Source organism: Pseudorasbora parva, chromosome 5 (assembly GCF_024679245.1).
Source record: "Pseudorasbora parva isolate DD20220531a chromosome 5, ASM2467924v1, whole genome shotgun sequence".
Taxonomy (NCBI): domain Eukaryota; kingdom Metazoa; phylum Chordata; class Actinopteri; order Cypriniformes; family Gobionidae; genus Pseudorasbora; species Pseudorasbora parva.
Window position 1 is genome coordinate 41102261 of NC_090176.1, and position 24749 is coordinate 41127009.

Sequence of the window (24749 nt, forward strand, 5' to 3'; positions counted from 1 at the left end):
GAATTACAAATGATTTGTATGGCCATGTTCACAAGCCCCTGTCCCACTGGACTGAATGCTGTTATCAATGGAGAACAGAGGATTATTAGTGTGCGTGCCACTTACACAGTGTGCAGAGACTAAAGGGCATGACCACTGCCAGGACAAGGGTTCCAATCTCTGTCTGTCCCCGAGACCTTCAGCCCTGCATGATCCATGCTGGCATATGCACAAGTCAGTGTCACCTCAGTGAATACATGAAATTAATGAATGAAACAGGTTGTATCATCCAGAGTAGGTTTCAAAAAGCCCTAGTGCTACATTTTAAAGAGTACCTATTATGCAAAATTCACTTTTACATGGTGTTTGAACATAAATGTGTGTACACAACCACCCTCTAATGGTAAAAATCCACCCACTCCTTTTTTATCCCCATAAATCCAAGGGGGTAATCTAGCACTCGGAAAGCGTTCCACCCCTAGGGGCTGCCATTGCTAACCAAGCCATCACCTGCTGTTAGCATCCCATTGACTCCCATTCATATCTGAGTCACTTTGACAGTGAATAACTTTACATCTGAGACGTTTAAAGACTCAATTTGTCCATTGTTTATTTCTAAAGAAACACGACAATGCATAAAAGGCTCCGTTACCTGGTATCTTACACTATCGCCCCGCAGAAGCTGTTTTTGTAAAAATAGGCTAACGATTGCGTCATAACCTACGCGACTCTGTCGCACAGTTGAGAAATTACCGTATAGACCTGAGGAGACGCTCGCAGGCAATCTTTTAATGTCTATGAGACAGTCGGCGGGATGTGGAGACATAAAGTCTGATGAAGTCAAGGGGGAAGAATGGGGAGAAGCCCATAGTGAGCCAAAAGCAACGGGAGAAAATATTTAAACAACGTGCACTCTAAAAAATGCTGGGTTAAAAACAACCCAAGTTGGGTTGAAAATGCACCGACCCAACAATTGAGTTGTTTTAACCCAATGGTTGAGTTGTTTTAACCCAGTGGTTGAGTTGTTTTAACCCAGTGGTTGGGTTAAATGTTGCTTAAGACAACCCAATTACTGGGTAAGAACAACTCAACCATTGGGTTAAAACAACCCAATTGTTGGGTCGGTGCATTTTCAACCCAACTTGGGTTGTTTTTAACCCAGCATTTTTTAGAGTGTGATTACTACTAGAAGACCTACAGCTGTCAGACAGGAGGCTCACGTCACATCTACGTCCTCAAGCTCAGTCTGAGCCTGCGCAGTTCGCTCAGCCATCAGGAAGTGAGTGCCCCTAGGTTGACTTCATTATTTCGCCGTTGACGTCAATGGGGTCGCTGTGTCCATTTCTTTTACTGTCTATGCATAAATCTCAAGCATTGTCTCAGAACAAGTGATTCCTGGGAATGTGATGTCACATTTCACAGACCCCGCCCATGAGTGTTGATGGACACTGCCATATTAGCAAAAACCCATCCTCAGAGAGATGTACACCGTCCGCCATGTATATCTCCCCACCAGAGCATTAACAGCAGCAGCAAGTAAGAAATGCGTTCTTTACAAAGCTACTACAGTTATTGAGTCGAGAGCAGTGAGTGATTTTCTGTTTATCTTCTGTTGTTTGATTCACATTAACATTAGATATAGCAGTAGGTACTGTATTTCACTGCTTTACCTTTAGTAACATTACACAGATCTCATACACAAACACACACTTTTGTTTTTGTGATTTGTGGGGACATAGACGTAATGTTTTTTACACTGTACAAACCGTATTTTCTATCCTCCTACACTGCCCCTAAACCCATCAGAAACATTCTGCGTTTTCACTTTCTCAAATTTTTTTTTAACCCTATATGATTTATAAGCCTTTTGAAAAGTGGGGACATAGGTAATGTCCTTATATTTCACCCTCTCCTTGTTATAACTGTGTCATACCCATGTCATTATAGACATTTGTGTCCTGATACTTCACAAAAACAAGCACACACTATTTCTGTATTTGCTACATAAGTGCGCAGACATAACCATCTGTTATCATGTGAACTTTGTGGGTTTCTGACATAACCTTGTGTTCATTTGACAGTTTAATCGCAATAACATGAAAGAACTTGCCTAGTTTTATAGCCCACTCACGGACGCGCCGACATCCAGCTCTCTGTGCGCATGCATTGAGTGTGTGAGCTCAAGTTGAGAGTTATAAGGCTTTAAAATGAATACAGATGATAATATTTAATGATAATGAAGAACTGCAATATCACATGAGCAAGTTTGGGAAACAAAACAAACAGCTGTATCATGTTGTTTCAGTTTTCATTTGCATGTTCATGAGCTGTAAAAGCTCCACCCTCTTGGGCCGGGAGCAGCAACTCATTTTCATTTAAAGGAGACAAAGAAAACAGCAAATTTTTCTCAAACCCAAAAATGGGCATTTTCAAAATGGTATATTAAATGATCTAACAGGAATTTTGATCTGAAACTTAACAAACACACTCTGGGGACACTTGAGACTTATATTGCATCTTGTAAAAAGGAGCATAATAGGTGCCCTTTAATACATCATTAATAATTTTTAGGTCTCTTATGCTCACCAAGGCTGAATTTCATTTTAAAGTAAAAATATTATTATTTAATTTAAAATAAGAGTTTTCTAAATTAAAATATTCTAAAAATGTAATTTATTCATGCTATGTGAAAGCTTAGTTCTTAATTAGTGTCCTCAGTGTCACACACACATGATCTTTCAGAAATCATTCTAATATGCATTAGTGCTCAAGAGCCATTTCTTATTATTATCATGTTGAAGTTGTGCTGGAAACCATTATACACTTTCAGGAGTATTTAATGAATAGAAAGTTAAAAAGAACAGCATTTATTTGAAATAGAAATCTTTATGAAAATTATACTGTGATGTTTGATTTCAAAAACAAAACAAAAATTCTTACTGACCCCAAACTTTTGAACTTAAGTTAATTCTGGTATAGACTGGAAAAGCAACTTGGTCTGTTTTGTGTCATTTAGAAGCAGTCTTTCATCAGAAAGGTTGTAATATTCAATAATTGAACAAAATATTTCAAATAATGGTGCAGCTATTTCTGTGAACAGTAAAAGCAATGTGTATATTTGTGATAAGAATTTGTGCTACTCCAAAAGAAGAAAAAAAAAGACTAATTATTTCATAGTTCAAAATAATGTGGAATATACCGAATATCGTTTAAATTTAGTTAAGACACCTAGTTTTCTTTTTAATAAGTGTTTAAAACAGACTGGATGGCACTAACCTGGCAAAATGCTGAAACATTTGGTCTGTTGTTTTTTTTCAAAAGGTTGCTGAATCAACACATATTTTTGTAAACATGACTTGGTTTAGTGGGGGTCTGGAGACAGAGAAAGGGCTTTTTTAGGTTTTCAGAAACAGGCTATTGCTTAGGCATATAGAATCCTATATGTTTAGTTCTGACTGCAGAAAATCTAAATTCAGTTATTAGGTTTTATGTTATGCAAAAAACATATACAGGGGTTGGACAATGAAACTGAAACCCTCTGGTTATAGATCACAATCATTTATCATTACAGGGCCTCCTTTAGCAGCCAATAAAACTTGAATTCATCTTGAGAATGGCAGATACAAGTCCTGCACAGTGGCCAGAGGGATTTTTGAGCCATTCCTCTTCCAGAACAGTGGCCAGGTCATTATGTCATGCTGGTGGAGGAAAATGTTTTCTGACTTGCTCCTCCAAAACACTCCAAAGTGCCTAAAAATATTTAGATCTGGTGACTGTGCAGTCCATGGGAGATGTTCAATGACACTTTCATGTTCATCAAACCATTTTGTCGCAAGCCTCTCTGTGTGTACTGGTGAATTATCATGCTGATACACGACATCCCCTTTAGGGTACGATGTATGAAGCATTAGGTGCATATGTTCCTTCGGAATGGTTTGGTAGTCCTTTGCAGTGGCGCACTCATCAAGCACAGTCACCAATGTCATGATATTGCAGCCCAAACCATCACTGATCCACCCCGTGCTTTACTCTGGGTGCACACCAATCCGGATGTTAAGCCTCTTTGTTTCATATTGTCCACAGCCCAAGATTTGCACTGCTGGCACCAATGAAACCAACCTTTGGAATTGGCACAAGTGACCAAAGGTTTGGCTATAGCAGCATGACCATGAATATTGACCCTGTGGAGCTCTGCTAAACTCCAAACTGAATGTCAGAATGGGAAAGAAAGGTGATTTAAGCAATTTTGAGCGTGGCATGTTTGTTGGTGCCAGACGGGCCGGTCTGAGTATTTCACAATCTGCTCAGTCACTGGGATGTTCACACACAACCATTTCTAGGGTTTACAAAGAATGGTTTACAAACATCCAGTATGCAGCAGTCCTGTGAGCAAAAATGCCTTGTTGATGCTAGAGGTCAGAGGAGATTGGGCCGAATGATTCAAGCTGATAGAAGAGCAACTTTGACTGAAATAACCACTCGTTACAACCGAAGTATGCAGCAAAGCTTTTGTGAAGCCACAACACGCACAACCTTGAGGTGGATGGGCTACAAAAGCAGAAGACCCCACCGGGTACCACTCATCCCTGCTACAAATAGGAAAAAGAGGGTACAATTTGCACAAGCTCACCAAATTTGGACAGTTGAAGACTGGAAAATTGTTGCCTGGTCTGATGAGTCTCAATTTCCGTTGAGACATTCAGATGGTAGAGTCAGAATTTGGTGTAAACAGAATGAAAACATGGGTCCATCAAGCCTTGTTACCACTGTGCAGGATGGTGGTGGTGGTGTAATGGTGTGGGCGATGTTGTCTTGGCACACTTTAGGCCCCTTAGTGCCAATTGGGCATTGTTTAAATTCCAAGGCCTACCTAAGCATTCTTTCTGACCATGTCCATCTCTTTATGACCACCATGTACCCATCCTCTGATGGCTACTTCCAGCAGGATAATGCACCATGTCACAGTCACCAGATCTCAACCCAATAGAGCATCTTTGGGATGTGGTGGAACGGGAGCTTCGTGCCCTAGATGTGCATCCCACAAATCTCCATCAACTTCAAGATGCTATCCTATCAATATGGGCCAACATTTCTAAAGAATGCTTTCAGCACCTTGTTCAATCAATGCCACGCAGAATTAAGGCAGTTCAGAAGGCAAAAGGGGGTTAAACACAGTATTATATATATATATATATATATATATATATATATATATATATATATATATATATATATATATATATTAGGGCTGTCAATCGATTAAAATATTTAAGCGCGATTAATTGCATATTGTCATAGGTTAACCTGAGATTAATCGCAGTTTAATCACACATTTTTATTAGTTCTAAACGTAATTAAATTAATATGTTTTTACGTTTTTAATACTCTAATCAACATGCATATGGACAAATATGCATGCTTTATGCAAATGTATGTTTATTATTAGGGAAGCCATACTTGAAAAACATCTGTAACCTTTGACAGGCTACATGTCTAGTCTTCATTTTTTAAGCTTAGGCTTAAAAGACATGAACTATAGTTCATGTCTTTTAAGTCTAAGCTTTTTTTTGTGTGTGTGTATTTTTTTGTGAAGAATCAACAACAAGTGGGACACATTCAGAGATCCTCACTGAACTTCTGGAGAGAGTTTGCTGCACTGAAAGTAAGGGGGCCGAATAATTTTGCATGCCCAATTTTTCAGTTTTGATTTGTTAAAAAAGTTTGAAATATCCAATAAATTTCGTTCCACTTCATGATTGTGTCTCACTTGTTGTTGATTCTTCACAAAAAAATACAGTTTTATATCTTTATGTTTGAAGCCTGAAATGTGGAAAAAGGTCGCAAAGTTCAAGGGGGCCGAATACTTTCGCAAGGCACTGTATATATATTTTTAGAAAATGAATAGAAGCCTTGTGAAATGACTACCGTTTGTGGAGAAGGTAACGTTAGCTAGAAGGATCGAGTGAACAATCTGTAAGCAACATACGTATCTACGGTTGTATTTTGTAATACAAAATAATATTAACTTTTGTCATTAGAGACACTATTTAGTTTTGTATGGTACTTGGTGTTTCCTATTGTTACTTTACTAGCATCTTGCGTTATCTAGACAATGCTATCTCTCTAAAAACTTTCAGTTTAATTAGAAATTGTTTAAACAGTCAATAAGTGGATAAATCGCTACTTACTGCTTGTATAGTTGAATATAGTTGTAATTTCCCCTTTCTTCAGTTTTAGACGCTGAGCGAAGCTTGCTTAAAATGGGCCGAGAAAACAAACGATTTTGATTTCAGCCATGACTATTGACATTTTTTTTGGGGGGGGAAGGGTATGAAAAGTCCTCACGTCCCCTGCACAGCCTGGAACATGACATTTCTGTCCATGAGAGAACTGCTGTTTTCGCTACACTCTAAAAAATTCTGAGTAAAATACAACCCAATGTTGGGTCAAATATGGACTAACCCAGCAGTTGGGTTGTTTTAACCCAGCGATTGGGGTGTCTTGCAAAAATTTAACCCAACTGCAGGATTAAAACATTCCAATCGCTGGGTTAAAACAACCCAATCGCTGGGTTAGTCCATATTTGACCCAACATTGGGTATAAACAACCCAGCATTTTTTAGAGTCTATCCTCGTGTGTCGCTTGTTTACCTGTAGAACTGTCGATGATTCGGCTGCGCAGTTCCGCCGGACAATGAACATGTTTGGACAGATGCAAATGTTTGGGCATACATATAAATGATCCCAAACGCTTGCATCAGAGTTTGCGTTATGTTGAGCATCACTTATTTTTCTGTGGTGTTTTTCATGCACAAGATTTACATAAGAAGTAGGAGGCAATGGTGTTTGAGACTCACAGTATGGGATGTCCATGTACTGAACTCTTATTATGTAGGCTATAACGACTTGTTTCAAAGTAATGTTATTGTTAAAGGGGGGGTGAAACACTCAGTTTCAGTCAGTGTCATGTCAATCTTGAGTACCTATAGAGTAGCATTGCATCCTGCATATCTCCGAAAAGTCTTTATTTTTTTTATAATTATATAAGAAAGATGCGCTGTTCCGAGTCTTTCCGAAAAAAGCCGAGCGGGTGGGGGCGTATCGTGTGAGCGGAGCTAAATAATGACGTGTGCGCGCTGCTGCTATTGTGTTGAGTCGAGTGCGTCGTAAAGCTGTGTCATCCCTAACAGCGGGAAAAAAACTTTATTCAAAATAAAAATATGGCTTTTAATCAGATACAGCCATACATCTATGATCCGGAATCAGACCCAGAGGCTGCAGTTGAACAGGAGCAGCAGCAAAAACGACTAGAGCAGGACGTCTGTATGTGGTACAAGTTATACACTAACTATATAATATGCTTAGCGGCTTGTGTTATTTACATATTTATACTTGAATTATATCGTCGTATTTTTGTCTTTGAAGGTGTACATGTGGGAAGTGCAGTTGTGCACGTGTGTGTGTGTGTGTGTGTTTACGCGTGGTTTGTGTAGACAATTGTAACTTTAGTAAGCGGACTGGTTTTGCACGGCAGGCTAAGTTAGTGTTTACATAGAAAGACACGGAATAGTAGCGCATTTGAATGAAGAAGCGCGCTTATTTAGTTCAACATATTTCCCCCCTCTTTGTGTATTGTTGTTTGGAGTGCTTTTACAATACACAAACATAAAGTTACACATATAGTGGCCAGCTAAACAAATGTACACGCACTACACATCGCATGCTCCATTGATCAATTAACTATACGTGATCATGTTTGGGCTACTTGATGAGCATAGGCAAAAACACAGACATCTGAAGCAGTCTCACTCACCGCCTGCGGTTCTAACGTTGGGACCTTTATCATTGGGACTGCTCCATCCTTCAGCATTAGGCGATCGGAAAATCCGGCGTCGAGCTGGGCCTTGTTTATGAAACAGTCGGCACCGAAATGCAGCGAACAGATATAAACATTCGCGCAACTCAGTTGCTGATCCGGAAAAGCAAATTACATCCACTGTTGCCTTAACGCGGGGTTAACGCACTTTTTTGGTGACATTGTAATTGTGCACATCACCTGTCCAGCATCCTACAAGCCAGCGCTTTGATGGGCGTAGCCTGTTACTTTCGCTCTCTCCCTCTCTCTCTCTCACGCTCTTCCGGTAGAATTGTCCGTAAGGCCCATACAAGGAAATTCCGCCCCCATTAACGTCAAAGGGGACGCATGATCGCAAAAAACTTGCTGAAACTTATGACTAACCGGAAGTAGTATTTTTGACAAAGAAATACTCCCATCAAACGTCCACCTTAACTTTTGAAACTTTGTCTATGTTTAGGATGGGAATCCAAGTCTTTAACAGTGTAAAAAGATCAGTATGCATGAAACAGCATTTCACCCCCCCTTTAACCCTTTTCTTTCCCTATTAATGTTTGCTGCTGCATCCTTTACGTCTATGGAAGATCTCAATTTCTCAAACTACGGGCTATGCCACGGCCGCGTTCGTTAAACGCGCGTTAATAAAATTAGTGCCGTTAAATTGAATTTGCGTTAACGCATTAATTTTGACAGCCCTAATATATATATATATATATATATATATATATATATATATATATATATATTTATATTATGGCCGGGACTCGATTACATTTTTTTAATCGAATTAATTAGAGGCTTTGTAATTAATTAATCGAAATTAATCGCATTTTAATTGCATATAAATATTTGACATGAGAACAATGAGAAGTAATTTTTCACATGGATTTTTAGTATACCATGGAATAATGACTGAATACATACGCTTAATCAACAAAATATTGTTTATTTATTTCAGTCCAGCAGACCAGCGCAATGTTTGCCATTAAGTGTAGCAAAAGCATATTTGTGATATTTGACGCTCGATGTGCGGCGGTGATACGCAAATTCTTTGTTGTATAGCTTGCACACAACCATGCTCTTGTCGACGCTTCCATCCTTTCGTTTTTTTAAACAAAATTTCCCATCCACGGGGCCAAGCAAAGCGGTCTCATCAGCTTCTTTCGTTCATGTTCACTATAGTTTGTTGTTGTCGTGACTTGTGAACGCTAGTTGGTGTTCCAGTATAATCGGTCCGTCGAAACTCATTCATTGAAAAACGTTCCGCGGTGCAAAAATATGTGTGGTTAAAATGATCTTATTTATTTTTTTGCGTAATTAATTAACGTGTTAAAGTCCCGTAATTAATTAATCTTAATTAATGTGTTAAAGTCCCGACCCTAATATATATATATATGGTTTCATTGTCCAACCCCTCTATATATGCTGTTCACGTACATTTTAAGTTATTTCAGTGCATAATTTCTAAATTTGCATAGATAGGAAACAATTGTCATAACGATGACAAAGTTGCCTCACAATTGGCCTCTACCTAGGAATCATTAAAATAACTTCCACACTCTCTGGAGAGGAACCCCACAGTTGAGGAACCATTACTCTAAATGACTGCTGTGCAAATGAAGACTAGAGAATATTCCAAAAATGCTACTGTGGAAGTTAAAATAAGCACATAAATTAGAAGAAGAGTGCAAAATAATATCCAAGACTTTGAATGTCCCAGTGGACACTACTTGTTCAATTATCAGGATGCGGAAGATACATCAAACCACCCAGACACTTCCTTGAAAAGGTCGTACCTCAAAACTCTCTGCGTGAACATAAAGGAGACCTGTGAGAGAAGCCAGAGAGAGCCTATCGATCACTTCGAAGGGGCTACAGAGTTCAAGAGCTGAGAATAGAGTAAAGGCGCACTATTCAACTAAATCTGAGCACCATTGGCCTACATTGTGGCACAAAGGTGCACTATATAGTATTTTTACAGTAAAATATCCAAAAACCACTAGGCCAGTGTTATATATTTTGTTCAGGTGAGTTCTTACAATATCCCAAATGTTTCCAACAATTTGTAAATTGTGAGAATATTGCTATTTTAACCAAGGAGCCGGGACGTCTGAGGGGGCCGCCTGTCAAATGCGTCATATCAGCGTTACCCTCGCTTTAGAAACGCTTTACTTTTAGCAGTGAACAGCAAGTGTCACAGCAGCCGCTGAGCGAACACACAGAGTAACGTCATAACATCATTTTGAACACACTTAAATGTTTCTAATATGATAAACAAAGCTGTGTTACCTCATACTCATGACCGGAAAAGCAGAAATAGTGCCCGCGACAGTGTCCCGTCCCGTCATAACAAAAGTCCCACTGCTCGAGAGCTGTGTGTTGCTCAACAATCGCTTCAGCAGCCTTGCTCAGCTCCTCAACACTCGGTCCAGATCTGCTTCATACTACAGTAACGCTAATAATCGCATCCATGAACATGATTCCTCTCCCGATTCTTTTCCACTGGCTGTGAGGTTAAAACCATATGTCCCAAGGTTCTGCGCTCAAACTTGGCATCATCAAACTACACCTTTGTTTTGAATAGGCGCCCTCTAGTGGACGGAAAAATTGCATGGTGCAGCTTTAAGTGAAAAAAAAGAATAACATTGAGTATAGTGTTAACTGGTAATAATGGTAGCACACATGATTTTGTGGTAAGACTTCAGCACAAAATTTGAAACTATGTGGGAAATGCAAATCTAACACTACCCACCATCAAACATTATCATAGCAAGTGTGAATCATAAGCATCATTCGACTAGCCTCTACAGCCAAAAAACAAAAAATGTACTAAAACATACCTGAACTGTGTGGGAAGCTGGTACACACTTACTTCAAAAGATGGCTCTGTAGAATATTCAAATCTGTGGACTGTTTCATACTGTCATAAAACATAAAATCTGTGGTTGCAATCAAATACTACATGTAGAGTTTCAGAAATTATCACAAAAATCCTCATTTCAGTGTAGGTTTTTAAATTCTGTCAAGCAGAAGTGGTTAAGGGCCTAAATACTTTTACAAGGCACAGTATATGGGTTTTGAACTTAATATTTTATGGACTTTTGGTACATGTAATATTCAGGAGGTGGAGTAGTGTTTTTTTATTTTATTTTTTTTATAAAGCAGACATGCACTGTAGAAACTAATCGTATATTAATTTGTGCTATACACACAGACAAGTATGTATTGAATGGTCCATTCTCAACTTATTGGTTGTTCACTGGTTAGATACTGTCTGATGGTATTATTTGTGATTTGCTTTTAAAGTCGGTTTTACAAATGTAAAGTCATTCAATACCCAAGTAATCTTTATGCTTTCCAAGACCCCAAATTCAATATGAACTGTTTTTTGTAACATAATTTAAATGAAATCTAAGGAATTTAAAACAGAGAAATGTAGGCTGGGACTTGGTTTATCAATCAGGAATTTTTGGATTGTGCAAAAAACAAAACAAATTCTTTAATTTTTTTTAAATAATCATAATTAATTAAATAATCTTAAGATATCAAGTAAGTAACGATCAAGTAAATAAGCATAAGAGGGTTTGTAGGGCACAACATATTTTTTTTTATTAAGTATTAAAACTTTGGTACAATGATAGTGTACAAATAGCCTGCAGGTTGGAGGGGTGAGTTAAAAAGGGAGAGGGATTTGTGACATGGAGCAAGTTATTGTACTTTCATACTCTTTTTAATTTCATTTAGAGTCACATGCATTTAGATAAGATTTTACATTGACTTCCACTGTGATGTCTTACTTGTAAGTCTCTCACCATATCGCATTTCTCTGTTTCTCCAGCCTTCGCCCTGTGAATGGTGTCGCTGCGAGCCAAATAACGAGGTGCACTGTGTGGTCGCTGACTGTGCAGTACCAGAGTGCGTCAACCCAGTGTACGAGCCGGAACAATGCTGCCCCATCTGTAAAAACGGTAAGAACGGCCTATTTCCCATTATAGGTTTACGGAGAAGATGAAAATACCTGCAAGGTGTACTTTACAGAATTCCTTAGAGAACTCGCGCCACTCTTTCCCAAAGGAAAGTGAATTGTTCAGCTGACTGGCATGTATCATGAAATGTTTTCATGAATTAGCAGTGATAGTGTGGTACAAACAGACAGCTCTATGCACAGGTTGTTTAAAACCCACTCTCTTTCTATTAGATCTCAGTATCATCAGCAGCCGAACTCTGATTACCAATCCTCTGCTCAATTACAGGCGAAATTTGGTTCAGATAAACAGTGTCCCATTGATTAAGACCATGCTAAGAAGGATTAATTAGCCAAAGGGGACTCCTCTATCTCTTGTGTCTTGATGCACTATAGTCAGCAAGACCTGATTCCAAAATTACAATTATTGGAATCCAATGGCTTACTGGATGGCCAAGGGCAAGAGATATCCCTGAGTCAGTTCGATACAGAGGCACAAACACAAAATGTAAGCTCAGTGAATCAGTGGGATAAATAAAATGTTAATCGGTACAATGCTTATAGGCCAAACAACCTGTAGAAGCTTCCACAACTGGGACGTTATACTGTGGATTAGGCAACAAAATATAAATGAATAGTTAACATGTGAAGGCCAAGTATGGTAACTCATACTCAGAATTTGTCCTCTGTATTAGTGCACACACCTTAGGAGTAGGAAGTAGTGAACACAAACACAAACACAAACACACACACTTTTGTGTTATCAATCTGACTCTCTAACCATTAGGCCACGACTGCTCCAATGCTAAATTTAATCAGGACAATAAACATACAAAATATTTCAATTATTACATTTATAATAAATATAAATAATTAACTAAAAGATATCACCAGACTGTCCCAGTTGATTTACATTAAGAATTGCAAAATAAAAATAAAATAAAAATGGTATTACATGCTTTCTGGAATGTTATTTAAATAAGGCTTTATCTAGTTAAATATGTACTCATTTGCATACAATTCTAGAAAAAAAAGTCAGGTTCACATTTTTTGTATTATTATTATTATTTTATTTTATTTTTTACATATTACAGTCAAATATTTTGGATATCTTTTTATCATTTCATAAATCATCTGTCAACAGGCAGAAAATAAATTATTCAAAAATGTATATAATTAAGCAGGCAAATTATATATGAACAAATCCCTCTATAAAATCCTAAGGATTAAATACCACGATTTAAGAAAAGTTGGGACATTGTTGTGAATTAAAAAAGGATTCAATGATGTGGAAATTTCAAATTTCTATATTTTATTCAAAATACAACATAGATGACATATCAAATGTTTAAAATGAAAATAAATTATAATTTTAAGGAAATAATGGCATCAACAGATCTCAAAAAAGTTGGGACAGGGCCCTGTTTACCACTGTGTAGCATTCCCTCTTCTTTTTATAACAGTCTGCAAACATCTTGGAACTGAGGAGACAAGTTGCTCAAGTTTAGGAATAGGAATGTTGTCCCATTCTTGTTTAATACAGGCTTCTAGTTGCTCAACTGTCTTATGTCTTCTTTGTCGCATCTTCCTCTTTATGATGCACCAAATGTTTTCTATGGGTGAAAGATCTGAACTGCACACTGGCCATTTCAGTACCCGGATCTTTCTTCTACGCAGCCATGATGTTGTAATTGATGCAGCATGTGGTGGTCTGGCATTGTCATGATGGGAAATGCAAAGTCTTCCCTGAGAGAGACTATGCCTGGATGGAAGTATATCGTCGCTGTCCGATGAAAACCACGTATGTCCATTTTGACGATTTTGAGATTTTTCAACGGATTGAATGTCCAGGTTCATTTCCGTATACAGTATGCTTCACATATCTAAATGACCAATGAAAAGTTGTGAAATCATGTCATTTGATTTTCACGGATATCCATTTGGTGCCAAAGCTGTCAATCACGGCGCCTATCTCCCACCCTGTGGAAGCATCTTGGCGGTCTTGTGAAGTTTCATCGTATTGTGAAGATATTAACGCATGGATTTCCGAAGTGAAGTGAAACAATGTTGACTGGGGATAGCGCTATATTTTTTCGGATCTATTTTTCTCCTTTCCTTCAGGATGTCTGTCTCTGTAAAGGAGCTGTGTGAATTGATGAATGTTAAGTATGATAGGGCTGTTATTGAGGCGATTGCAAGGGTCAACAATGAGGAGGAAGGTTTACAGGAAAATAGAATTGAGTCAGCCAAACAATTAAGTCTACATTGTATTCATTACTGAAATGTAGGGCTGCTCCGATCATGATCTGCCGATCGTTAATGCGCATCTTGTCAGTAAAGCCGGTTCTCTAATCAGCAGTAAATTCCCTCAGGTGCGTGATTTCACATAGAGCAGCTGTTACTACACAGAGCCGTTGTTAACTGAGAAGATGCGCAAATAAACGCTGAAAATGAATGTGAAATATGAAACGCAACTTGGCCATTCTAATTAATGATCAGAAGAACGTGTATCGACCACCGTTACTGTAAAATATGCACGTATGTCCATTTAAACTCAATTTTGGTCAAATGTGGATTATATCATTACACTGGCAAGAATATGGTTACATGAAAAGATGCCGTACCAAGTATTCCACTACTTTTGAAATACAGTGTTTATTTTCACTTCCTGAAAAGTAAGAGTTTTGGACATAAGTGTGTTTCATTGGGCAGCGACGATATGTTGTTGGATATACCTTTCAGCATTGATGGTGCATTTCCATATGTGTAAGCTGCCCATACCCCACACACTCATGTAACCCCATACCATCAGAGATGCAGGCTTCTGAACTGAGCGCTGATATGATCTTGTCCTCTTTAGTCTGGATGACATGGCATCCCAGCTTTCTAAAAAGAACTTCAAATTTTGTTTAGTCTGACCACAGAACAGTTTTCCATTTTGCCACAGTCCATTTTAAATGACCCTTGGCCCAGAGAAAACACATGTGCTTCTGGATCATGTTTAGATATGGTTTCCTATAGAGATTCAGCCAGCAAGGCGAATGGCACAGTGGATTGTGTTCACAGACAATGTTTTCTGGAAGTATTCCTGAGCCCATGTTGTGATTTCCATTACAGTAGCATTTCTGTATGTGATGCAGTGCCGTCTAAGGGCCCGAGGATCACAGCCATCCAGTATGGTTTTCCGGCCTTGACCCTTACGCACAGAGATTGTTCCAGATTCTCTGAATCTTTGGGTGATATTATGCACTGTAGATGATGATAACTAACAAAATAGTAATAATAATAATGCTTGAAAGTACCACAATAATTGAACTGATTTTTTCACTGTAATAATGTTTATCTACACTGATATAATCTTTAAGTGCTGGTTTTGAAATAATTGTAAAAATATGACAGTGTCAGATAGCTAACCTTTTAATTGACGTGATAGATTTTAACAAGCTAAAATTACATCAAGTTTGCAAATTGCAGCCGAATTCCTGTCTTCAGTTTTAAAGAAATCTTGCCGCTCTTTAGACCGCCTCAGGAGACGTGTTTGAAAATAGATTTGTAAAGAAAAATCATATCTAATCTACTAAGTGCAACTTTAAAATTCAAGAAAATTCCCTCTTTTTTCCCTTCTGGCACACGTTGACCTAAATTCTCCAGGATCCACATTACAATCAGAAGTGTGGTGTAAGGTATTGTAGCTAAATAGAGACCGGCTGTGACTTTATGCTTTACTAGCGCAGAAAGACAGCCAGAGATAACGCACACACAGATTTACAAACCTCGCCTACAGCCTGGAAGAAAGCTAATCCAGGCAGACAGGGCACGGTGACGAGCTTGTGGTGGTGGCATTTTAGGGAGGCTGCGGTGGAGCCCGTCCCCTGGAGGAAATAACCAAGTCTGCTTCGAAGATCTTTAGAAGGGTCATATCAGGAAGAATCAATAAAAATAAACAAATCTTGATACTTTGAGATTATATTGCATACAATCCATTATATTAAAAACCTTCTGACTCAGTACTACTTTTACATAATGCATTTATCATGCAAAGATGGCATTTACGTCAGAGCTGGGCAAAATTAACTCTCTTTAAATTCCTGTTCCAGCTCTTTAAAGCAGGATGGATTCTGATCAGATAATAAAAAAATAAAAATTTAAAAAACTTTCTGAAAGTGATTCCAGATACTGCATTCTCCAGAGCTCATTTACACTCCTCCATCCCCAGTTCCTCTTCAGTATAAATTCATTACTCATTAGTCATTAAATGCATTAGTAATATGCGCCTATAGGCAGGTCCACAGTGCATGTACGCTCTGTTTATTACACACACAGGGACGCGCAGCAGCACACATTTAAAAAATAATAATAATATGAAAAAATTAAAGGATTACAATAATTAGAAAGGATTAAAAGATTATTACTGTGACCATAAAGATAAAAATGCTACATGTCATAATGGATAGTCATTGCATGTATCAGAATTAGCCAACCGATTTGCAGTAATGATGAGCAAGCAGGCGCCATTGGACGAGCAGATCCGTTTCCTCGCTAGAGAAGCGTTCAAGCACAACTGGCTTTTAAAGAAAATGGAAGATGAGATTGATTGGTTTATTGTAAGTTACGCCCAAAACACACCAACGACTTATTAAGAGAATAGGGACAACCCTTTTAGACCATGCGGCGAGCACACAACCATTTTTCCCACCGTTAGCAAAAGTGGATTTGGACATGCCCTCCTAAGTGCACATGTGCCGTGTGCTTTAGACCATGCGCTTAGATTGTTAAAATAGGGTCCTATAAGTCCACCTCAGGAAACATTATATTTAAAAAATCCAGTTCATGACCCCTTTAATTATTTATATATCAATTATATATAAAGACTATCATTATAGTCAATGTCCTTGGTGAGAACGGCCTTTAGGTTCAGAAAGATGGAAAAATGGTGGAAGAAGTTGGAGGAAATGTTGGCTCAAACAACTTTACTAAACGTTATAAGTGGGCCATAGGGAGAAAAATGATTTATTATAATAATTATAATAAATTGATATGAGCACTTTAAAGTAAAAGCTTTACAGAGTATTTGCACCATAACGTTTATGACTATCCTTCAGTAAGAAAATGTATGAGATAATTTTTATTCCTGTTAATCTTATTAAGGCTTTGGTTTAAAATGACATCATAAAGGGAATATATTATCTGAGAATTTGTTTAGCTCTATTTGGCTGCAATATTAGGAAGAAGAAAGGCAAAATAATTAGTTCAAGTGACTATATCTCAGTTCAGTCGATTCCAATAGCGTTGGTCAAAGGCTGTTCTAAAACAGCCTGTCATGTAATCTCTCTCAGATTGTTCCACATGGACAAACTGAGACGTTAAATGTCAAGAGACACTTATCCCGGCATTGACGGAGCTGGCAGAGGATCAACAATGACACTGGGAATGCCAAGTCTCAGTCAATCAAAAATCAGACGTGACTGCATCATTTTTTTATAGCACAACTATCGCATCCCATAAACATACAGCTTACATCTGACTTTCAAAACTTGTCATGTCAAAACTAAAATTGTAGAAGCTTGGGAAGTTTCACTTCTTCTCTTAATGAACCTCACAGGAATGCAGTACTTTTTTTTTTGCTGAGGTGAATTTGAACCTAAAAAAACTAAAAAATAGCCTCAAGAAATAGTGATTTGCTGGCTTGCTCCTGATTGCTAATTACAAAATTATGCCTCTAAACCTTGGCACTTGATGCAGTCTTGGATCCAGCCCATGTTAACGAGAACTTTGTCCAGCAATACTAAGCTCAGTTTGTGCACTGCTGGAAAGACAACAGGCCATGTTTCTATGTGGGTGAGCCAATCGTGGGCAACCATCTCTCAGTGGCTTCAGTAGTTACCATAGAAATTGCATGCTTGTATGTTGCAAGCTAATCTGAGGGCAATGACGTGGGCCTCCACTGCAACAGAGTAACTTCACCTATGATAATGACTATGTTCTGAATGCAGAAAGAACATGGGAAGAACAGGGCGAATTTAAAGCTGCACAATTAATCAAAATAAAGAAAAAAGTGCATACACTAAATGTATGTATGCAGTGCATACGTCAATGTGAAGGAGATACGCTATCTGTATAGTCATGTATTACAAGCATCTATTAGAATCCTGATAGTGTTTTAAGCAGTAACGATGGTAGCAATTTGGTTTACAAATCTGCACACAGACGTCATCTCCGGAAGTGCCCTGAGTTGTTTTCAATTGAAGCCCCCTGGTTCTCTTCTTCTGTGCACGGCGTAAGCAAAGTGCTTCAGGGTCACCTTTTCTTTTCTTTTTTTGTTTACAATTTTGCCACTATATAAGTTACTAAAAAAAGACTCAAGGGTTTGCTGCATGAAAGTGAATCATTTTGACAATTACAGCTTAAGTGAACCAAAATGACCTTTGAGGTCAGGTACAACCAAGGCCAACTGCCATTTTCACTCAGTTCACTTTTGGGTGAACTGAAAGAGGACATTTGAAAAAAAAAGACACTTGTGTGAAGACCTTTGTTGGAGACAAAAGTAATCACTTGGTGTTTTTTTCCATCCCTGTTCAACACAAGAACTGAAATGGCAATGTGATTTTATGCCTTCTGTTATTTCATATCTGAGATTGAAGCACAATAGCTAAAATGTGTTAGCCTGGATGCCAGCCGAACTCAGACCCGTCCACAACTTTTGAGCTTGGGCAGTTCGGTCTGGACTCGACCCATAGAGGAGTAATTATGCACAAACAGAAACTGTTCGGACCAATTAAATCATCAGGGCGGGCTTTAGACGAAGGGTCAAGGTTGCCTATTTTGGCAAGGTTGCCTGCTAAAATTCACATTCCTGTCACAAAATTGAGGTCGCTTCAACCCGCGGACATGGAAAACAACCCGCAGAAAAAAACTCACACTTGGCGACACAGTGCAACTGAGTTCTGTTGACATTTGACAACTAACGTAATGTGTCGCTCCGTTGCTCTGATTGGTTGTAGGTCTATCCAGTTGAGGTTTTTCCTGGTTGGGTTGAAACACACCCTATAATCACAGCCCAATGGAGCTGTTTCAGACTCATATTCTGACTAGAACTGAGTATGACCACGTCAGGCTAGAAATGTGTATCATATCGTAGTTCAAATTTAAATAACAGTATGTGTCAAAATAAACCAATATGATTTTTTTTACCCAAACAGAAAGGATGTAAAATGAAAAACTCGTTGAGTACTAAAATTAGGCTAAATAGTTAAATAGAAATATTAAAAAACATTTAAAAATGACAAAAGTATGTAAAAGTACAACAAAGATGTATGTAAAATATTAAAATAAACATTGTTGGGGTAATGCATTACAAGTTACGTGAGTTATGTAATCAGATTACTTTTTTCAAGTAACAAATTACTTTTAAATTTACAACAAAACATGTTACTTTTTTAAATAAGTAACTCAAGATACATTTTTTTTTCTGTGAATGCACACATGCATATTTTATTGATTTTATTATATTTATTGTATTTCACTTCATTATCTTATTTCAATATGTGCTTTTTTCAGTGAATTTCCCTTCTGTAAAGCAATTTGTAAACACCGTTTTTAAAAAGGTGCTATATAAATGAAACTTTACTTACTTGTTTTCTCATTTATAGACTGCTATCTGTCCTGTCCCAATGTTGAGAGAAATCGTGAGTAAGGTGCAGAGGTGTTGTGTGCGCTGTGTAAACATGATGGTTATTGCAGTTCTAGAGTAAATATGAGCAGGCATTTACTTATCTCGCTTGCACAAAAATAGATTCAGTATTCCTCAAAACGAATAAAAACAGTGAAACTACAAATTTTTTTATTTTTCTATTTTTCTGCAATCCAGAATGGCATAGCTGAAAGGTTTGTTTGCGCTCTACTGTACAGGCGTGAATTTCTTTTCTTTTAGCCTTTAAAAAAATAATAATAATAATAATGTTAATAGAAACAAACAAGCAAGCCCAGCCAACCCAATCTCACAGCAATGTGTACGTATTTTATGAAGTGGCTAATTTTTTTCATAAAGCACCATCAGGAAGGACCACTGGGGTCTAGAAAAATCGTACCTCATAAAAATAGCCACCTCATAAAATACATATACAAATTGCTTGTGAGATTGCACTGGCTCAGCACAGGCGAGAAAAAGTAACGCAAGGCACTAATTTCCATAAAAATGAACTAATGCAATATAACATTACTTTTAGAAAATAACTATCCCCAACACTAATAATAAAAGCTACAGTAGTGGCCAAAAGTGATGTCCATTTGTTTTTAATGACCCTTAAGTTCAATTAAACCATAATCCAAAACCAAACCAAAATCTGAGGAAAATATTTTATATTTATTTTTAAATATAGGTATTTTTTATGACAAATTTATTAGGTAAAAAAAAACTACAGCTACAGGAAAACACATATAAAAACAAAAAACTCCCAGGGAAAAGCATACATTAACCACAGCATAATCAGTTATTAATATTTAGTTGGTTCTCTTTTGTTCATCATTTCTTGGCTTGACAGCCTGGTCAAAAATCAGATCTACGCAATGAAAAATTGTGCAGATATAATTTATCACAATTAAAACAATTGACTCCAATCACAATTATGCTTAAAAAATCTTTAACAAGAGTTTAATCATTTTAAACAATGGATGAGATCATCAATTTTTCTAGGCTGAACATCACTTTTGGCCACTATTGTAATTCAAAATATTAATAAATACGATGATAGTACCGTATATGAATAATACTCAAATACCACTGCACTGGGCATAAACTGTTAAACTGCCAATTATGAACTAATACAAACGGCATCACGTACAATATATGAAGATGTTGTAGCTTGTAATCAAGGATATCTTATCTTAAAACTGATGTCCTGGTCATTAAGGAATGACATCAAGCATGATCGTATCCGTTATCTGTTTGCTACCTGTCCACCTGGCCAAGGTGTCCTTGCACTAGTGTTGCTCTTCCCTATCGGATGATGAATATCAGTTCTTGGCTAGGCTAGTAGGCACACACCTCTGTTTCTCCACCCTTGAATGGTTGCTTTTGCACTTTTGCCAACAGCTCATAATTTTTACTGATGGAAATCAAATATTTGAGTGCATGTAAGACTCCTTCAGGTCTCTTAGGAGCATGCAGAATATTGTAGGCAGTAAAGCAATTTGTGCACCGCTAACCCTGGCGCCCTATTGCAAGTCTATTAACATGTCTGTGATGTGGTTAAAAGGCAATCTAGTTGTTTTCTCCCCCAGTAAAAGGGAGGTCGTGAAGCTTGAACTCTTTTGGAAATGTGTGGCACCACTGACTTTTACTGACATAGAGTGAAGACTATATTTCATGAAATACTGCCACATCAAAGCAGAAGTACTTTTCAAGGACTTGCTTGTCATCAAGAATGGCCTTCCATATATGCTGAAACGTTGCTTCTGTAAATGCTGATTTTTATTGGGCCGAGAATGCTGAATACACTTCTTCAGAGCTGATGGTTTACACATTCAGATCCCATTTACAAATAATCACAAATAGTGCCACCACATTTATAAAGAAAATGCAGTCTGGCCCTTATAGATGAAATTGCTGTTTACAAAGTTCACAGTCTTTATAATAATATATTCTCTAAGGCCAGATTGGCCTTTTTTTGATTTAGTTTTTTGGGGTCTACAAGAATAGGGTTATATGCTTGAATGTTCAAAAAACACCCCTTTCACATATTTTACATTGTTGCAGCACCTCTCATTTATAAAACATGCATACATAGAGATTTGAACTTACACTAACATCATATTTATAAAAACGGTCTTTGACGCACTTTTCCTTGTGGCACAGGCTGAGTACCATGGCAATTCTTGCTGCCCGCCATTCCCAATTAAAACATTTGGACGTTGACTGGTGCTCATACGTTAATGACAGTTATTAATCTGTGTTTACAAGGCAGGGCTCTGAAATCATTCAGCTGCAAAAAAAAACTTAAGATCATTTGCGATTTATACATTTCAGATCTGGAAGAGAGGTGTACACAAGTCACACGTACATTTGAGAAATGAATGTAAGATCAAATGTAGGACAGTTTCTACACAACATTTCATAAATGAGGCCCATGGTGTCTTTGGAGCCAAAAGGCGTAATGAGCTCTGATTGGTTGGCTGGACCAGTGTGTCGTTATTGGTCAACCGCTTTAAGCGCGTTTCGGATACATCACGGCCACCGGTTTCAACGCTCTTCTAATGAGACTCAACCAGGCCTCGTCCCTTTTTTTTTCTTTTTTTTTTGCTTGTAATTTGGGTGGGAATTATTTAAATGAGGAATATTATTATGTGTACATTACTGAAAGAAAACTTGAGACTACAAATGAGGCGTTTCGGGGAGTTCAGAAACAGTGCGCACTGATATAGAAAATGACTCCCTTTGGAGTGGACTTTGTGCTTTGTAAATCTTTTTTTTATGCTCAAAGCAACATTACACACTAAAGAAAGTAAAAGAAAAAGAGAAAATTGATAGAAGGACCCCTTTAAGATAACACCGCCAAACATGATATAATGATAATCTTATATGATTACCACTGATATAATCTTTGATGCGTAATCATATGTCCACTTCGAGGTCACCAGAGACAGTATAAAGACAAAGAATTTCACCACTCACAGATAATATAACTGCATTGCGCAATATAGAGGCTATATGAATGGACATCTTAAGAGAACTTAATGCCTTGCAAATCAAACTTCAGAAATGTTGACAAATGTGGCTGTGCTCAGCTTTAAATATTATGGTTAAAAAAATAAAACTCATTAAAGGAATTATTTTCTACACATTGAGGCTGTCTATTCCACTTTTGATTTGCTATCATTTAGAAATGATCATTGCTAAATTTCAAAGATAAATATGGACATAAACACAAAGATATTTGCTAAGCAATTATACCAACCGCTTGGGGTTTAATTCACAGCAGGCCACTAATATTTGTTCATTGGGTGAAGGAATTGAGGAACTGCATAAAAATTAAACTGTTCTTGTACATGATCATAGTACTCTTTTAATTGAAAAAGAGTCTGTGTAGTTTTAACAGAGCTGTTGACCAAATTAAAGTCTGCTTATCTCACAAACCATGGATCTTGCTGGGAGCATATTTTTGGGAATATTTCTTGAGATTGCAAACGTATTTCTTACAAATCTGACAATTTCTCAAAACGGCAAATTTATTTCTCACAATTTTATCTTTGTTTCTTGCAATTTGAAATGTCTCGCTATGCAAGTTTATATCTAACAATTAATACCATTTCTCACAATTGCAAATTTAGGACCCACTTTATATTAGGTGCCTTAACTACTTTGTACTAACATTTTAATCAATCATTTGATACAATGCACTTATGTACATACATGTTTTTACATTGTACTTACATTCTTAAAATTGCCTCCATGTCATTACATCTGTAATTAATTAACAGCAAAAGTGTTTGGCATTAGAATATGAACACAATTCATGTACACAGTACTTTTTTTTTTTTTTAAGTAAGTACACAGTAGTAAAGGCCACCTAATATAAAGTGGGGCCCAAATTGATTTCTTTGCAAATTGCTAATTTCTCTCTCACACTTATGACTATTTATCGCAACTGCGAGTTAATCGAGATTACATCCCACAATTCTGATTTTATTTCTCGCAATTCTGACTATTTCTCACTACTTCGTGATCTCACAAAATTCTTATTTGAATAATAATCTTCAGATTTTCTTGCTATTTAAATTTCTTGCAATTTTGAATTTAATTATTTTGCAACAGCGATTTTAGCTCACAATTCTGGCTTGATGTCTCGCAGTTGACTTTCTCACAATTCTAACTTTTTTCCTCCCAATTATTGGAATTGAAAGTACAATTCTGAGTACTTGAGTACCAACTTTTTTACTCTGAGTACCAACTTGTTTAATCGCACAACCCTGACTTTTTTTTTACCCTTGTAATTGCGCGTTTAAAAAAGTCACAGATGTAATTGTGAGATTAAAAAGTTGCAATTCAGAATTGTGTGATTAAAAAGTTGGGCCCCACTTTATATTAGGTGGCCTTAAGTACTATGTACTTGCATCTAAAAATAAGTACAATGTACTTACTGTGTTCAAATTGTATTGCAAAGCACCTTTGCTGATAAGTACAATGTAAAAACATGTTGTACACAATAAATCCATTGTATCAAATGATTAATTACAATGTTCGTACGTAGTTAAGGCCACCTAATATAAAGTGGGTCCAAAAGTTGCAATTACCTTTTTTATTCAGCAGCAGAAACAAGCTTCCATAGTTTTCTCAATAATTTCTTATTTTTTTAAGTTTGCTTTCAGTCGGAACAAAGCAAGATTTTTTTTTCTTTTAAAATACCATGCAAATGCAGTTCTAATGTGCCAAGAAGCTACATTTATTTGATTAAAAATACAGGGGGGAAAAAACAGAAATACTTTGAAATATTATTCCAATTTAAAACAACTTTTTTATTTGAAAATATTTTAAATGTAATGAATTCCTATGATGGCAAAGCTGAATTGCCAGAATCATTACCCCAGTCTTCAGTGTCACATGATCAAGAAACATTTCTTATTATATCAATGTTGAAAACAGTTCTTAATATTCTTAATGTGCTGCTTAATGTTTTTGTGGAAACTGATTCATTTATTTCAGGATTATTTGATGAAATGTGGTCAAAAGGGCAGCATTTTTTGGTCACTTGATTGATTAATCAGCATATCATGTAATTAAGTCAATATTTTTGCTTTTCTGCATAGGTCTACAAGGCCACAATAGAAGAGAATAATGAATGGAGCGTACTCTGATCGCACAGTGCCAGCATGGCTGTTCAGCTGCAGGGGCGCATTAGAATGCAAAGCATCCCAGTGAGAGGATGGGTGTGTGAGGGGGTGAATCAGAGAGAGAAG

The 24749-nt window shown here is 37.2% G+C and overlaps 1 protein-coding gene across 2 annotated transcripts in view; it reads left to right on the forward strand.

Moving 5' to 3' along the window:
• The window catches only part of vwc2l (von Willebrand factor C domain containing 2 like), a 43840-nt gene that overhangs the window by 17971 nt on the left and 1120 nt on the right, over positions 1-24749 (forward strand). For both annotated transcript variants that reach the window (XM_067445097.1, XM_067445098.1), the window contains exon 3: positions 11673-11802. In XM_067445097.1, the coding sequence (XP_067301198.1) occupies positions 11673-11802 (130 nt within the window). The remainder of the gene's footprint in view (positions 1-11672; positions 11803-24749) is intronic.